This window comes from Babylonia areolata, chromosome 32, assembly GCF_041734735.1.
Source record: "Babylonia areolata isolate BAREFJ2019XMU chromosome 32, ASM4173473v1, whole genome shotgun sequence".
Taxonomy (NCBI): domain Eukaryota; kingdom Metazoa; phylum Mollusca; class Gastropoda; order Neogastropoda; family Buccinidae; genus Babylonia; species Babylonia areolata.
This window is the reverse complement of record NC_134907.1, coordinates 20305623-20323258: the sequence shown is the minus strand read 5'-3', so window position 1 is coordinate 20323258 and position 17636 is coordinate 20305623. Positions and strand designations below refer to the sequence as shown.

The following is a 17636-nucleotide window of genomic DNA, read 5'->3' as shown; positions in this document are numbered from 1 at the left end:
AAATCGCCAAATGCTTTATACCCGATTTCACCGATCGCTTGTCTGTTAATTCTTGTTCTTGAAAGCGACCGAACCGAAAGCAAGAAAGCTCTGTCTATCAAAGAAACGAGAAAAACGAGTAGGATGGACATTTATTCATGTTAAACATTGATACAGCTGAAATGAAAATGAATGCCCGGTCGCATTAATCAAAAAATGAAAATTTGCGATGACACACAGGATGTGTGTTGTTCGACTTAAGTGTCATATATTCACTTGTAGCCTTTTCCCAGCCTATCATTCTTGTAATTTATATCGATATGTGTGTATTTGCATATCCGGCCCATGTATGGTATGCAAATATACACATATCGATATAAATTGCAAGAATGAAATAATACATGTATATGAAATGGACTGACTTGACAGACAGACAGACCGGCAGATAGATAGATAGATAGATCCATCCATCCATCCATCCATCCACCCACCCATCCATCCATCCATCCATCTATCCATACATACATACATTACATACAGATATTCTCTAGGTCTGACACATCAGTATATAGCATTCTTTTTTCTTCTTAAAAAAAAACAAAATTTTTTTTTTTTACAAATGATTGCGATTCCCATCCAGAAAAAATCGAATCCTGTATCAACCAAAACGCTATCTATACAGTTAGGTCATGGCGAAGTAGTTGCTAGTATTCTTAATATATATAAACAATCCATACAAAATGTTTGTGTTGCTGAATTGAGTGATATAATTTATGTCAAGAATCATTCTCATTCTCGATTAAATTTGTACTAAAAAAAAGATATTTCTCCATAAACCCTATATGCCATATGATATTTCTTTTCAACGGGGCTACTCATTGAGACCTGAAACTGTAGGAAAGACTGTTAGGTCAATGTGGTGGCCTTTTCAGTATACTATTTTGCGCTCTCCCTGTTCCGTCGCGTTTATAGCCGATGATTGGCTTCTGCGACGAATGCATCCAGATCCCTGAGATCCAGAGAACGGATCTGCAAGCGTTTTAAGTGTGCGGAGAGTGAACATGGGATGTGTGTGTGTGTGTGTGTGTGTGTGTGTGTGTGTGTGTGTGTGTGTGTGTGTGTGTGTGTGTGTGTGTGTGTGTGTGTGTGTGAAACGATTATGAGCGAACTAAGTAAACAGTTTTATTTTGACAGATTTTATGCTTTAGGAGAATCTTTGTTCGGACGGACAGGTGCTACAAGTCAATCGAAAAGAATAAAAGCAAGGGTGGGTTTGAACGGGTCTGAAAGAGGGTACGATAGCAATGACAATTATAGAGTGCAGCCTTCTCATTCCGATGCGTTTCCGGTTGTTTGGAAAGTGTTGATCGTCTGCAACAAAGTCAGCACTTGTTTGAAATGGCGTCCTCACACACTACAGAAGCAGACGAGACTACATTGTCGAGTTTGTTTAAATCTTTGTGGGCGACACATCTAATGATTGAAGGGTCTGAAGAATCAACTGGCTCAGACAAAATCCAGGTGAGTCACACTGTGTGATGTATCGCGCTCATGCCATTCTGTGGTATTGGCGACAATATTATGTAGATCGACGAAAAAACAACAACAAAATTGCCAATTATTTGTTATTTTTCTCCCACACATTCCCAGTACACATGCATACGTGTGTGTGTGTGTGTCTGTGTGTTAGAAGTAGTAGTAGTAGTTGTTGTAATTGTTGTTGTAAAGTTCTACCAGTAGTAATAGTTGTGCTTTTGAAATCTTTTCACATCAGTGATACTGAACAATCTGCAATGTGTATGTGTGAGAGTCAGTATGCATATGTTCCCCCCCATCCCCTCCCTCCCCCCACTACATACAATGAGACGCATGGCTATTTGATAATTTCACAAAAGATAGATTCTAATCACTAGCAAGCCTTGCAAATGCCTGAAAAATTTAAATTATAAAAATGATTTATAAAACTAAAAGTATTGGTAGGCCTCCTGGACAGAGTTGAAATATCATTATATATATATGTGTGTGTGTGTGTGTGTGTGTGTGTGTACACAATCATTCCAGTCACTTAAGACAACATATATTTGCAACATAAATTACGTTCAAGCAAACATTCATTACCAGGGAAACACGCTCACAAACACACAACATTTTTTGGACTTAACCTATCAACAATGCAGATGGGTCAATGCATATATATAATGGCTTGGCAGTTGTCTGTTGTTTTTTCTTTCTTTTTTCCCCCAAGCAGACGTGTTTTCTTTTTCGTTTTCTTCTTCCGCATCTGCCTTAACAGTCAACTCAAACAATGTGTGTAATTGATTATAATTCATATATATGTATATAGATAATATATTTGTATGAATTATGATTTTGACACATAATGCTGTTGACAGGGGGAGCTGCGGAAAGCGCTGGCCAAAGCAGAACAAGCCATCTTCATGGTGAACCAGCTACACCTGTTCAGCGACAATGAGGAGATAGAGGAGGTTGCCACCAATGAAGTGAAGTGAGTGGAGAATCCAGGGAGAACATTTTGTTTTTTTGTTTTTAAAAACAACACCCACAAAAAAAGAAAAGAAAAAAAGTGATTGCATTGTAGACCATTTAGTGATTTACATTGCGCTGTTTGGGGTTTTTTGTTTTTGTTTTTTTTTTGTATGTTTTTTTGTTTTTGTTTTTTTAACCAGAATTGCTTTTTTTTCCACCCACTTTTTTGATCTGTCTTTGTTTTCTTTTCTTTTCTTTTTCCTTTTGCCCTTGACTCAGAAAAGATTCAGTGGGGCACCGCAAAGCACTGTTCAACAGCGTCCTTCAGCTTTGTTGGTTGTGTTGTCAATGTCTGGATCTTTGACTTATAGTTTAAGAAATGAAATATTGTACTCGCTGAAAGATTAAGTTATGGAGTTTGTTTTTAACTTCTTTTCAATGTGGAATGAGAGTATGATAAAGCTAATGAATATGAGAGAACAGTGTTTTTGGTTTGAACAGAATTTGTCTTCAGACATATCACAATGCAAATTTATACAATAACAAATGAGATAAGACAGTAAGATAGTTTGGTTCTTTTTTTTTTTTTATCTAAAATTCTGCTGAGAACAATGTTTTCAGCAACTTGAAATTCAGTGTTATTCATTGTCCAACTTTACAGAATATCGGGAAGGGGGGTGGGGTCCATAAGTATCCATAGATATAGGTATCTGTATTCTTCCATCCATCCATCCATCCATCCACCCATTCTTTTTATACAGGTCAAACTACTTTAACATTTCTTTTCCCCCTCAGAAAACAGAGTATGACTGCCTGCATGGCTGGAGGAAAAACAGTCATACACATAAAATCCCGCTTGTGCATGGGAGTGAACGTGGGAGTTACAGCCCACAAAGAATTAAGAAAAAAAAGTGATATCTGATAAAATGTTATGATGGTGTATGTTTATCTATGTTTACTTAGCTTTTTAGGTTAATGAAGTGTGTGTGTGTGTGTGTGTGTGTGTGGTGTGTATACATGTGTGTGTGTGACATAATGGCAGATACATGTTGCTGCCAGCGTTGCTGGGTTACTTCCACGCCTTGAACACACACGCCAGTCGTCTGGAAACTGTTCTGAAGGCAAAGGTAATCATGGTTTTTGTTTGTGTGTGTGTGTATTTGTTTTTTTAAATTTTTTAAAATAAATATTTATTATGTTTGATCTTCCAACATTTCCAGATATCTTGGAGTGGAGTGTTGGCCTAGAGGTATTTTCTCCCCCTCCACTAGACCGTGAGTGGTGGTCAGGATGCTAGTCATTCCGATGAGACCGAGGTACTGTGTGCAGCATGCATTTAGCGCACGTAAAAGAACCCACGGCAACAAAAGGGTTGTCCCTGGCAAAATTCTGTAGAAAAATCCACTTCGATAGGAAAACAAATAAAATGGCACACAGAAAAAAACAACAACAACAAAACTACTTGGGGTGGCACTCTCAGTGTAGCACTGCGTTCTCCCTGGGGAAAGCAGCCCAAATTTCACACAGAAATCTGTTGTGACAAAAAGAGTGATACAAATACAGAGAATCATGTATTTAGGTTTTGTTTGGAATGCATGTTTTGTTTCTTTGATGGTTTTTTTTTCTTCTGAATATCATCTATTATGTATGATCTTCTGACATTTTCAGGTTTCTTTAAACAAAAATCATGCATTTATATTTTTGCTTAGAATGCATGTTTTGTATCCGTTCATTTATCATGTGTCAGGATAGCCTAGTTTGTAGTGATTCTGTCCTTGTGGAATGCTCATTCAGTAGTGTAACTTGTATTGGCATTAAAGTGTGTTTTGTTTCAGAGAAATAAGTGTTAAGAAAAATGAAGATGTGTGTGAGTGTGTGTGTGTGTGTGTGTGTGTGTGTGTGTGTGTGTGTGTGTGTGTGAAGTCAAGTCAAAATAATCTTTATTGAGGCTAAAAGAATAAGCTTGTAAGCTCTTTTTACACCCAGCCCTCAGAAAGAAAAAAGTACAGAAAAGGAAAGAAAATAGAAGATAAAAGTGAGGGAGGAGGTAGAAAAAGCATAATGTGAAAAATCAACCATGATAAATGATGAACAAGAATTCTGTGGAATGTATTTGTGTGTGTGTGCACGTGCGTGTGTGTGCGAAGTGTGTGTGTGTGCGTGCGTGTGTGTGTGTGTGTGCGATATGTGTGCGTGTGTGTGTGCGTGTGTGTGTGTGCGTGCGTGTGTATGCGACATGTGTGAGTGTGTGTGTGTGTGCGTGTGTGTGTGTGTGTGTGTGTGTGTGCGCGTGCGCACAACTAAGTACAACTAAGTACATGATATAGGGTGGATGTGCATGCTTGCTTGTTGCTTCCCTAAAGCAAAAGCTTTACTCTCTTCCTGTGGGGAAAGAAAACAACCCAAACTGATGCTGATGGAAATTCCTTTTGCCCTGTCTTAACTCTTCAGAATCACTACAAAGACTTCCTGCGGATGTGCAAGTCATACAAAGTGACCTCCGCTCACATTCCTGTGGATCCAGAGGAGGACTTGGAGGAGACAGAGTCTGCTCAGGATGGTCCCCCTCCTCGACCCAGGTGTGTGGATGTGTGCTGAATTCTGTTCAGTTTGGTGTCAGTTTCAGTTTCTCAAGGAGGCGTCACTGCGTTCGGGGAAATCCGTACACGCTACACCACATATGCTGGGCAGATGCTTTACAGCAGCATAACCCAACACGCTTGTCAGGCCTTAAGTGCATGCATGTACATTTGTGTACCTATCAGAGTGGATTTCTCGTAACATGATTTTGCCAGAGGACAACACTGTTGTTGCCATTGGTTCTTTTTCAATGCACCAAGTGTGTGCTGCACATGGGACCTCGGTTTATCATCTCATCTGAAAGACTAGATGCTCAGTCTGATTTTCCAGTCAAACTTGGGATTTCGAAAGGGCGAAAGCGGGATTCGAATCCACGCCCTCAGGGACTCTCTGTTCTGTATTGGCAGCGGAGCGTCTTAACCATTCTGCCACCTTCCTTCCCTTTTTGTTCATTCATGAATTTTGTTCATTCATTTATCTAATTGTTTATTTATTTATATTCTTTGTTGTTGTTTTTGCTGCCCCATCATCTGCACAGATTTACTTGTTTAGTGGCAAGGGGGGAAGGTGGTGGAATGGTTAAGAACGCTCATCTGCCAGTAATGTGTATGCGAGGCCCTGGGTTAGATTTCCATTTTCGCTCTTTCTCCCGAGTTTGACTGGAAGAACTCAAACTGAGCGTCAAGTCATCAGGATCAGGTGGTGGCAGAAATCCACCTCTGATAGCTACACAATTATATATGCACGCACACAACGCCTGACTAAGCACATTGGGTTATGCTACTGGTCGGACATCTGCTTAGCATATGTGGTGTTGCATATGATTATGGATTTTGTCTGAGGGCAGTGATGCCTCCTTGAGAAACTGAAAGTAGAACTTCAGTGCATTACTCCCATGCTGTTCATTTATTTGTATTTGTATTTGTATTTCTTTTTATCACAACAGATTTCTCTGTGTGAAATTCGGGCTGCTCTCCCCAGGGAGAGCGCATCGCTACACTACAGTGCCACCCATTTTTTTGTATTTTTTCCTGCATGGAGTTTTATTTGTTTTTCCTATCGATGTGGATTTTTCTACAGAATTTTGCCAGGAACAACCCATTTGTTGCCGTGGGTTCTTTTACGTGCGCTAAGTGCATGCTGCACACAGGACCTTGGTTTATCGTCTCATCTGAATGACTAGCATCCAGACCACCACTCAAGGTCTAGTGGAGGCGGAGAAAATATCGGCGGCTGAACCGTGATTCGAACCAGCGCGCTCAGATTCTCTTGCTTCCTAGGTGGACGCGTTACCTCTAGGCCATCACTCCACTCCACTCCATCATTCTGAGCCCCCCGTACACAGCCATACACAGGTTCGTCACAATTTTTGTCGCTGTTTATATCAGCAGTTGTGATGAGTACAGGTTGTTTGACTGTTCTATATTGTCATTTCCTTGTCTTCCTGTAGTCATTATCTTGTCTTCCTGTAGTCATTTCGTTGTCTTCCCACTGCATTCATTTCGTTGTCTTCCTTCAGTCTTTCCTTGTCTTCCTGTAGTCATTTCCTTGTCTTTGTTTTAATCATTTCCTTGTCTTTGTTTTTGTCATCTCCTTGTCTTCCTGTTGTCATTTCCTTGTCTTCCTCCTGTAGTCATTTCCTTGTCTTCCTGTAGTCATTTTCTTGTCTTTGTTTTTGTCATCTCCTTGTCTTCCTGTAGTCATTTCCTTGTCTTCCTGTAGTCATTTTCTTGTCTTTGTTTTTGTCATGTCCTTGTCTTCCTGCTGTCATTTCCTTGTCTTCCTGTAGTCATTTTCTTGTCTTCCTGTAGTCATTTCCTTGTCTTCCTGTAGTCATTTTCTTGTCTTCCTGTAGTCATTTCCTTGTCTTTGTTTTTGTCATCTCCTTGTCTTCCTGTAGTCATTTCCTTGTCTTCCTGTAGTCATTTCCTTGTCTTCCTGTAGTCATTTCCTTGTCTTCCCACTGCATTCATTTTGTTGTCTTCCTTCAGTCTTTCCTTGTCTTCCTTCTGTCATATCCTTGTCTTTGTTTTAATCATTTCCTTGTCTTTGTTTTTGTCATCTCTTTGTCTTCCTGTAGTCATTTCCTTGTCTTCCTGTAGTCATTTTCTTGTCTTTGTTTTTGTCATCTCCTTGTCTTCCTGTAGTCGTTTCCTTGTCTTCCTGTAGTCATTTTCATTTCCTTGTCTTCCTGTAGTCGTATCCTTGTCTTCCTGTAGTCATTTCCTGGTCTTCCTTCTGTCATTTCCTGGTCTTCCTGTAGTCATTTTCATTTCCTTGTCTTCCTGTAGTCATTTTTTCATTTCCTTGTCTTCCTTTAGCCATTTCCTTGTCTTCCTGTAGTAGTTTCCTTGTCTTCCTTCTGTCATTTCCTTGTCTTCCTTTAGTCGTTTCCTTGTCTTCCTGTAGTAGTTTCCTTGTCTTCCTTCTGTCATTTCCTTGTCTTCCTGTAGTCATTTTCATTTCCTTGTCTTCCTGTAGTTGTTTCCTTGTCTTCCTGTAGTCATCTCCTTGTCTTCCTATAGCCATTTCCATGTCTTCCTGTAGTCATTATCTTGTCATCCTTCTGTCATTTCCTTGTCTTCCTGTAGTCATTTTCATTTCCTTGTCTTCCTGTAGTCATTATCTTGTCTTCCTTCTGTCATCTCCCTGTCTTCCTATAATCATCTCCTTGTCCTGTAATCATCTCCTTGTCTTCCTTCTGTCATCTTCTTGTCTTCCTGTAGTCATCTCCTTGTCTTCCTGTAGCCTTTTCCTTGTCGTCTTTGATTTCTGTGGTTTTAGAGCTATGGTGTAATTCCTTTTTATGTGTGTACAGGGGAATGGTTTATCATTTCTAAAGCAATGGTGTAGTTCCTTTTTATGTGTGTACAGGGGAATGGATTTGCAAGCTATGGCCATGCAGAGAGGCTCCAAGATTGAGCGGTTTCGGCAGAACAAAGAATACGAAAGCCGATTGAAAGAATTATCCGAAGCTGTAGAGAGGGAATCGGTGGATGATGAATTAAAGGTGGGTGTCAGTGTCAGTGTGTGTGTGTGTGTGTGTGTGCGTGCATGTGTTTGTGTGTTATTATTGTAGTTATCATAATTATTAGAGTGTTTTGAACATCATGATGCTCTGTGTAAATCACAAAATGTTGTCATGTGTGTGTGTTTGTGTGTGTGTGACTCTGTGTGTGTGTAACTGTGTGAGATTGTGTGTGTGTGTGTGTGTGTGTGTGTCTGTGTGTGTCTGTGTGTGTGTGTGATAATACTGTGAATGTGTGTGAATGGATGTGTGTGTGTGTGTGTGTGCAGAGAGAGTTTTACCTGACACAGGTGAAGCGATGGATCAACAGAGCACTGGATGAAATCGACAGTTTAACCAGTATGTACTTCTTTGACATATGCAGTTATTTTAAGTCTTTTATCCGTGTGTCAAATTTATTTGACTGATGGAAATTAAAAAGTTCGACTGGCAGTGAAATACATTGATTTAATATTTCTTAAAAGTAGAAGAAAAAAGCAGAAAACTGCAGAAATCAAATTCTGAGATGCATGTCAATGAAACATTATTCAGAACAAAACAAAACAAAATTTGAACAAAAGAAGAGAGAGAGAGAAAAAAAAGCAAAACATAATTCAAATTGTAGATGTTTAATTTTGAAATTGAGCATATTTCATTGTGAAGGGCAGCAATGCTCAGTTGTGAATTGCAGCAGTGTGTACATGTTATGTGCAGCAATATATAAAAATGAAATGCAGCAGTTTTTGATAAATTGTGAAACTTAGTGATATCTTATTCCGAAGATTGTGGTTGTGAAATGCAGCAATGTTAGATTGTGAAATGCAGCAATCACTGTTTGAATTAGTGGGAAAAAAACCCCCAAAAAAGCAACTCCCCAAAAAACTCCCACATCACACCACACATCACCACACCATGCATCACCACACCACACCACACCACAATGGTGTGTCATAGGTGAGGTAGACATTCTCTGTCACATGGCCACCACAACACACCACACCACACCACACCACACCACACCACACAATGGCGTGTCACAGGTGAGGTAGAGATTCTGTGCCACATGGCCAACACACCACACCACACCACACCACACCGCACCACACCACACCACACAATGGCGTGTCACAGGTGAGGTAGAGATTCTGTGCCACATGGCCAACACACCACACCACACCACACCACACCACACAATGGCGTTCCACAGGTGAGGTAGACATTCTGCGCCACATGGCCAATACACCACACCACACCACACCACACCACACAATGGCGTTCCACAGGTGAGGTAGACATTCTGCGCCACATGGCCAATACACCACCCCACACCACACCACACCACACCATACAATGGTGTTCCACAGGTGAGGTAGACATTCTGCGCCACATGGCCAATACACCACACCACACCACACCACACCATACAATGGCGTTCCACAGGTGAGGTAGACATTCTGCGTCACATGGCCAACACACCACACCACACCACACAACACCACACCACACAATAGCGTTCCACAGGTGAGGTAGACATTCTGCGCCACATGGCCAATACACCACACCACACCACACCACACCATACAATGGTGTTCCACAGGTGAGGTAGACATTCTGCGCCACATGGCCAAGAGGAAGAAGGAAGGGAAGACAGACTCACACAGCGACGGTGCAGGAGATGGTGCGCAGAAGTCTGCCGATAAAAAGGTCTGTGCCTTCCATTTCCGTCCAACATTGATACATTGCTTCATCATTGGCGTCATTGTTCTCATGGTTGTCATCATCATCGTTGTCATTTTTGTTGTTGTCGTCATCATCATAGTCATTGCCATCATCATCATCCTCATCCTTTTTGATCATTATGAAGTTAAAACAAAAACGTCTTGTGCTGTGATACAAATATTGGATTTTCTCTGTTGTTACTTTATTGTTGTATTATTTTTGTTTTTCCTGTCCTTGTACATCATCATTATTGCCATTATCATCATTGTTATGATGATGATGATAATTAATAATAATAATGATGATAATAATGATAATAATGATGATGAAGATGATGATGATGATGATAAAAAAAATATTGTTATTGTTAGTAGTAGTAGCAGTAATATCATTAATATCATCATCATCATCATCATTATCATTATCATTATCATTCATATTATTGTTTCATCATCACCATCACTATCATCATCATCATGTTTATTATTAGTAGTAGTAGTATTGTCATCATTATCATTGTTATTGTTATCATTACCATCATCATCGTTATTATTATTATTATTTATATTATTTTATTTTATTAAAAAGATTATTATCATTATCATCATCATCATCATCATCGTCATTATCATCCTTATCGATATAATCGTCATCATCATTTTGGTTTCCTGTTGTGCTGGCAGCCTTTCCGCCCGTTCATCCTGACCAAAGACTCCCTGCAGAAGCAGGTGTTTGGCCTGGGGTACCCAGGTATCCCCACTATGTCCATTGAGGAGTTCTACCAACAGAAGGTGGACGACGGTACCTTCTCCATTCCCCAGTCTGAGCCCGCCAGGTGAGGAATGCTGCTGTTGCTGTTTCTGTTGCTGTTTTTGCTGTTGCTGTTCTGCTGTTGTTGCTTCTGGTGTTGCTGTTTCTGCTGTTGTCGTTGCTGTTCTGCTGTTGTTGCTGTTTCTACTGCTGTTGCTGTTGTTGCTGATACTGTTGCTGCTGCTACTGCTTGTTGTTGCTGCTGCTGCTGCTACTACTGTTGCTGCTACTGCTACAACTACTTGTGCTATTGCTACTACTACTATTACTGCTGCTGTTGCTGATACTGTTAGTCCACTTCTGCTACTCGTAAATCTGAGCCTGCCAGGTAAGGACTACTACTACTACTACTACTACTACTACTTGTGCTGCTGCAAATGCTACCACTATTACTAGTACTACCAATAAATATGAGCCTGCCAGGTAAGGACTACAACTACTACTTGTGCTACTGCTACTGATGCTGCTACTACTACTACTGCTGCTACTGTTGCTGCTGCTGCTACTTGTAAATCTGAGCGTGCCAGATAAGGACTATTACTGTTTCTACTACTACTGTTACTACTACTTGTAAATCTGAGCATGCCAGGTAAAGACTACTAGTACTACTACTACTACTACTACTACTACTACTACTGTTGCGCTGCTGCTGCTACTGTTGCTGCTGCTCCTAAATCTGAGCTTGTCAGGTAAGGTCGTCTACTACTTCTGCTACCGAGTCTGCCAGGTAGGGGGATTCAACTGCTACTTACACCACTACCACTGATACTACTACGACTAATACTAGAATTGCTACTACTACTGGTACTACTTCTAGTATTTATATAGCACTGAATCTTGTGCAGACAAATGAAAAATGAAATGTCTCTTTCGGGGTCACACACACACGCACACGCACACACACACACACACACACACACACACACACACAGAACAAAATAATGGACAGGGTGGGGGAGAGAACAGAGGGAGGGAGAAAGGAAGAGCGATGGAAAGAAAACAGTGGAAGGAAGGAGGAGAGGAGAATGAAGAGACGAGCAGAAATTGAGCTGTTCGTTATTCACTTTTTGATGCAATAAGTAGATATATCCAAACTGCCCTATATTGATCATCCAGGGCTGTTCAGGGGACAAAACTCAGAGCCATTCCTCAGTGTCTCTCTCTGACTGTCTGTCTCTGTCTCTCTCACACACTCTCTGTCTCTGTCTCGCTCAAACTCTCTCTCACACACTCTATGTCTTTGTGTCTCTCACACACTCTCTGTCTCTGCCTGTGTGTCTCTCTCACACACTTTCTCACACATTCTCTGTCTCTGTCTGTCTCTCTCACACACTCTCCCATACACTCTCTGTCTCTGTATGTCTGTCTGTCTCACACACTCTCTGTCTCTGTATCTGTCTGTCTCACACACTCTCTGTCTCTGTCTGTCTCTTTCACACACTCTCTGTCTCTGTCTCTCTCACACACTCTCCTATACACTCTCTGTCTCTGTCTCTCTCACACACTCCCTGTCTCTGTCTCTGTCCGTCTCTCTCTCACACACTCTTGTCTCTGTCTTTCTCAAACACTGTCTGTCTCTGTCTCTGTCTGTCTCTCTCACACACTCTCTGTCTCTGTCTCTTTCTGTCACACACTCTCTATTTCTGTCTCTGTCTCTCTCACACACTCTGTCTTTGTCTTTCTCTCACTATATATATATACGAGGGTCATTCAATAAATAAGGTGAATTTTTCGGTATAAGGACTTCTAATACAGATAGAAGCTTACTTTTTTTTTTCTTTTTTTTTTGTTTTACTTCTTTTTCACATGGATTTAATTTGTTTTGCAGATTAAAAAAAACTTTGAGAGTTTTGGCGATTAACAAAGATGGCCGACCAAGAAGCATGCTCCAGGATTGAACAGCGGTCAGTTATCAAGTTTTTGGTTGCTGAAGGGTGCAAACCAGTTGAAATTCATAGGAGAATGTCAACTGTGTATGGTGCCACATGTTTCAGCCGAAAAAATGTCTACAAGTGGGCTAAATTGTTTAAAGAAGGACGGAGCAGTGTTGAGGATGAAGACAGGCCTGGAAGGCCTACAGAAGTGAGGTCTCCTGAGGTGATCGAATCAGTCAGTGACCTCATTCAGTCTGACAGAAGGGTGACAGTGGATGACATTGCAAGGACTTTGAGCTTATCTGTTGGGACAGCACACACAATTGTCCATGATGACCTTGGCTACTCGAAGGTCAGCTGCCGGTGGGTGCCAAAGATGCTTACTCCAGAGCACAAACAGAGGAGGGTCGAGTTGTCCCAGCAGTGTCTCTGCCGCTATGAGAAGGATGGTGATGAGTTTCTGAAGAAGGTGGTCACATGTGACGAGACATGGGTTTGGCACTATGAGCCTGAGTCCAAACGGCAGTCCATGGAGTGGAAGCACGTAGGCTCTCCAGTGAAGAAGAAGTTCAAGTCCCAGCGGTCCACGAGGAAGGTGATGCTCACCGTTTTTTGGGATATGCAAGGCCCAATCACCATTTCATTCCTTGAGAAAGGAAGCACTGTGAACAGTGCCAACTACTGTGAACTGCTGAGGCAGGTCAAGAAAGACATAAAGAACAAACGCAGGGGTCAGAAGGAGTCATCTTGCATCATGACAACGCAAGGCCTCACACCGCAGCCCGAACGGTGCAGACAATCAACGAGCTGGGCTGGGAACTGCTCCCTCATCCCCCTTACAGCCCAGACCTTGCCCCTTCAGACTTTCACCTGTTTGGTCCCTTGAAAGCGTTCACGAGAGGCACGAAGTTTGAAAGTGACGATGAATTCAAAAGTGTTGTGAGCGACTGGCTGAGACATCAGTCCAAAGATTTTTACGCTGAGGGAATACGGAAGCTTGTGCACAGATGGGAAAAGTGTGTGACAGTGCTGGGAGACTACGTTGAAAAAAAGAAAAGAAAAAAGTAAGCTTCTATCTGTATTAGAAGTCCTTATACCGAAAAATTCACCTTATTTATTGAATGACCCTCGTATATCTGTCTCTCTCGCACACTGTCTCACACACTGTCTGTCTCTGTTTCTCTCACACACTGTCTGTCTCTGTCCTCTCTCACACACTGTCTGTCTCTGTCCTCTCTCACACACTGTCTGTCTCTGTCTGTCTCGCTCACACACACTCTGTCTGTCTCGCTCACACACTCTCTGTCTCTGTCTCTGTGTCTCAGCCAATCACTGCAAGGCAGGGCCCTGAACCCCGAGCGGGCCAAACAGGAGGAGGAGGGGGAGGAGGCGGAGAGAGAGAGGAGGGTGGAGGAGGACGACCCTGACCTTCTTCAGCAAGCACGCGGCATGGACGAGTACAAAGATGGTGAGACCGCTGGCCACACGCGCGTGTGTGCGTTCGTGTTCGCATGCACACACACGCGCACGTTCGCATGCATGCACGTTCGCATGCATGCACGTTCACACACACACACACACAAACACACACACACGTTCGCATGCATGCACGTTTACACACACACACACACACACACACACACACATTTGATCGATTATTATTTTGTTATAATGAGCATGCTTAATTCTGTTACAGGAATGTTTGAGATAGTTGCACACACATGCAAGCACATGCACGTTCGCATGCTTGCACGTTCACACACACACATACACACGCACGCACACACATACACACACACATACACACACAAACACTCACGCACACACACACACACACACACACATACACTGACACACACACACACACACACACACACATACATACACACACACACACACACACACACACACACTACTCCCGCCACCCCCCCACACCCCCCAGAAAAAAAGGGGGGAAAAAAAAGGAATGTCTTTAAGGAACTTTGTCCTGGCTCCTAGCAAATGTACCATCACTGGAAGCAGATTTCTTACCCCCCATCATTCATGGCACACAACTCTGATGTGTTCCCGTGTGAGGTTCCTCACCACGTCCTTGTCAGGGGCCTGCTAGGAATAGGAATGTTCCCAACTTGTTCACAAGTGATTCACTTCCAGACCGACACATTGTCCGCTTTGCTGAGCACAGAAGTTGGATTTGACAAGGGCTGTAAAGCAATCGCTGTGAAATGTCGGGTCTTGTGCGCTCGACTTGGTTCACGTTCTGAAGGGTACAGGACTGTCGGATAGTGTGGCTTGGTTGGATTCGGCGTTATGGAATGTTTTGCCATCCTGTGTTTTGCCTTGATTGATTGATGTGGATACTTATATAGCGCCTATCCTCGCTCAGAGACCAAGCTCTAAGCGCTTTACATACATGGGGACATTTGCACCACAGGCTGCCTACCTGGGTAGAGCCGACTGACGGCTGCCACTGGGCGCTCATCATTCGTTTCCTGCCTTGATGTATTTTGCCATCGTTTGTCATCGTTTATTTTGTCATCATTCACCATAATATATTTTGCGATCTTTTGTCGTCATATGTTTTACCATCGTATACCATCAAATATTTAGCCATCACGTGTCATCATCTGTTTTGCCATCATAGTCATATTTTGCCATCATATATTTTGCCATCATATGTCATGTATTTCGCCATCGTACATTTTTCGATCATATGCCATGATATAGTTTGCCATCATATGTCGTCATATATTTTGTCATCATATGTCATCATATATTTTGTCATCGTATGTCATCATATATTTTGCCATCATGTGCAATCATATATTTTGTCGTCATATGCCATCAGATGCCATCATATAATTTGCAATTTTATGCCGTCATATATTTTGCCACCATAAGTCATCATATATTTTGCCGTCATAGTGTCATGCATACCATTCTGTTGTCAGGTATATGTGATGATCAGTATATTGCTCTGTTCCACATTTGTGACTGGATGTTCAGCTTTTTTGTGTCAGAGGTTATCAGTGTATTACTTTGTTTCACATGTATGTGTGTGTGTGTGTGTGTGTGGATACTGTGCTGTACCATCAAAGTGTAGGAGAAGATCAGTGTATTACTTTGTTTCACATGTATGTATGTTTGTGTGTGTGTGTGTGTGTGTGTGTGTGTGTGTGTGTGTGTGTGTGTGTGTGTGTGTGTGTGTGCACTGTGCTTTATTGTCAAGTGGAAGAGGTTATCAGTGTATTACTTTGTTTCACATGTATGTGTGTGTGTGTGTGTGTGTGTGTGTGTGTGTGTGTGTGTGTGGATACTGTGCTGTACCATCAAAGTGTAGGAGAAGATCAGTGTATTACTTTGTTTCACATGTATGTATGTTTGTGTGTGTGTGTGTGTGTGTGTGTTTGTGTGTGTGCGTGTGTGTGTGTGTGTGTGTGTGTGTGTGTGTGTGTGTGTGTGTGTGTGTGTGTGTGTGTGTGTGTGCACTGTGCTTTATTGTCAAGTGCCATAGATGATCAGTGTATTACTTTTTGTTTCACACGTACCGGTTTATCACTTTGTTTGTCTGCTTGTCCACCCCTCACCCCCCCACCCCCAACCCTCTCCTCTCTCATTTTCCTTTCCCCCATTATTTAATTGATTAATCAGTATAGTGAATGAACAGTTAGTGAGTTGATTTGTTGACTGACTGACTGACCGACTGACTGACTGTTGTTGTTGTTGTTGTTTTCAGATCACAGACGTGGCTGGGGAAACCGGAAGAACATGGGATGATGTTGGCTACTCTAGACAGTGTCGTTGTTGTTGTCATTGTTGTCGTTGTTGTTGTCGTTGTCGATGAAATATATGTATGTTTTGAGTGAATGTGCCCATTCTGAAGTGTTGGAAAGTAAAAACTGGTCGTCAAAACGTTGCCAAGGGTGTGTGCATTTCAAAGTGGTGGAGAGAGTTGGGAGAAACTTTTTGAATGGAACTTGGAAAAAAAAATACCATGCATGCGTACGTGCATGCGTGCGTGCGTCCACGTGTGTGCGCGCGTGTGTGTGTGTGTGTGTGTGTGCAAGAGAGAGAGAGAGAGAGGGGGAGACAGCGATCGTGTGTGTGTGTTTGCTTGTTTGTTCGTTTTTCCGATGTTGTTTACTGGTTTTACTCGAATTTGTTGCTGTCAGGGGAGTGGTGAAATTGATAAATTGCTTCATTAATTTGTCATAAATAGACGGGAACTGCTGGCGAGGTTGGAAACGACTCTGTGAAATTCAGTTCTAAAGTCTCCCTGTGCACGCTAATGGGATCTAAATTACACTAATTGCCCCCCCGAACAATCGTAACGGCTCCCTGATGAAGCTGATGATTTCTAAAATTCGGACTCCACCTTGAGAAAATGGGCTGTGTTTGCGTGTTTGGATAAAAGCTTTTTCATTGGCTGATCGACGACTTGCCTTGTATTTCATCGTTTTGACAAACGATTTGCTTAAAGTTTCTCTAATCTTCTGACCGATGACTTGCCCATGATTTTTAATGTTCTGACTGACCACGTGAATCAATCTTCCCCCACCCCCCCTTCCACAGCCCCTCCCTTTTCACAACGTTCACAGCGTTTTTTTCTCATTTAATTTCAGACCTCGCACTAATCCATGGAGATGATATACACCCTCTGTCTATCTGTTTGTCTGTATGTATATATCATTATATGTCTGTCTGTCTGACTGTCCGTAGGAAGAGTGATGGCCTAGAGGTAAGACGTCTACCTAGGGAGCGAGAGAATCTGAGCGCGCTGGTTCGAATCCCATAGTCGCCAGTACTTTCTCCCCCTCCACTGGACCTTGAGTGGTGGTCTGGACGCTAGTCATTTGAATGAGACGATAAACTGATGTCCCGTGTGCAGCATGTTTTTAACGCACGTAAAAGAACCCACGGCAACAAAAGGGTTTTCCCTAGCCAAATTCTGTAGAAAAAAATCCACTTCGATAGGAAAACAAATAAAACTGCAGGCAGGAGAAAAAAAATGAAAAAAAGGGGGTGGTGCTGTTAGTGTTGCGACGCACTCTCCCTGGGGAGAGCAGCACGAATTTCACACAGAGAAATCTGTTGTGACAAAAAAAAAGAGTAATATAATACATTACAATATATGTATATATGTATGTCTATGCCTCTCCCATCTCTCTTTGTCTATCTGT

The 17636-nt window shown here is 42.0% G+C and overlaps 1 protein-coding gene across 1 annotated transcript; it reads left to right on the top strand.

The window, feature by feature from the left end:
• Positions 1 to 1273: 1273 nt before the first annotated feature.
• On the top strand, positions 1274 to 16371 carry LOC143276593 (immunoglobulin-binding protein 1-like). The gene is made up of 10 exons (XM_076581195.1): positions 1274 to 1500; positions 2373 to 2485; positions 3509 to 3593; positions 4918 to 5045; positions 7921 to 8056; positions 8344 to 8413; positions 9651 to 9757; positions 10456 to 10607; positions 13782 to 13924; positions 16193 to 16371. Exons 1-10 carry the CDS (start codon positions 1378 to 1380, stop codon positions 16231 to 16233), a joined length of 1098 nt encoding a protein of 365 aa, XP_076437310.1. The 5' UTR covers positions 1274 to 1377; the 3' UTR covers positions 16234 to 16371.
• Positions 16372 to 17636: the final 1265 nt, after the last annotated feature.

What these genes read in the sequence shown, in the direction of transcription:
- LOC143276593 (XM_076581195.1), top strand. Translation starts at nt 1,378, where the DNA reads ATGGCGTCCTCACACACTACAGAAGCAGACGAGACTACATTGTCGAGT. An exon ending in GTTGCCACCAATGAAGTGAA is followed by an intron (nt 2,486 to 3,508) that starts GTGAGTGGAGAA and finishes ACATAATGGCAG; the next exon opens with ATACATGTTGCTGCCAGCGT. An exon ending in CGGTGGATGATGAATTAAAG is followed by an intron (nt 8,057 to 8,343) that starts GTGGGTGTCAGT and finishes GTGTGTGTGCAG; the next exon opens with AGAGAGTTTTACCTGACACA.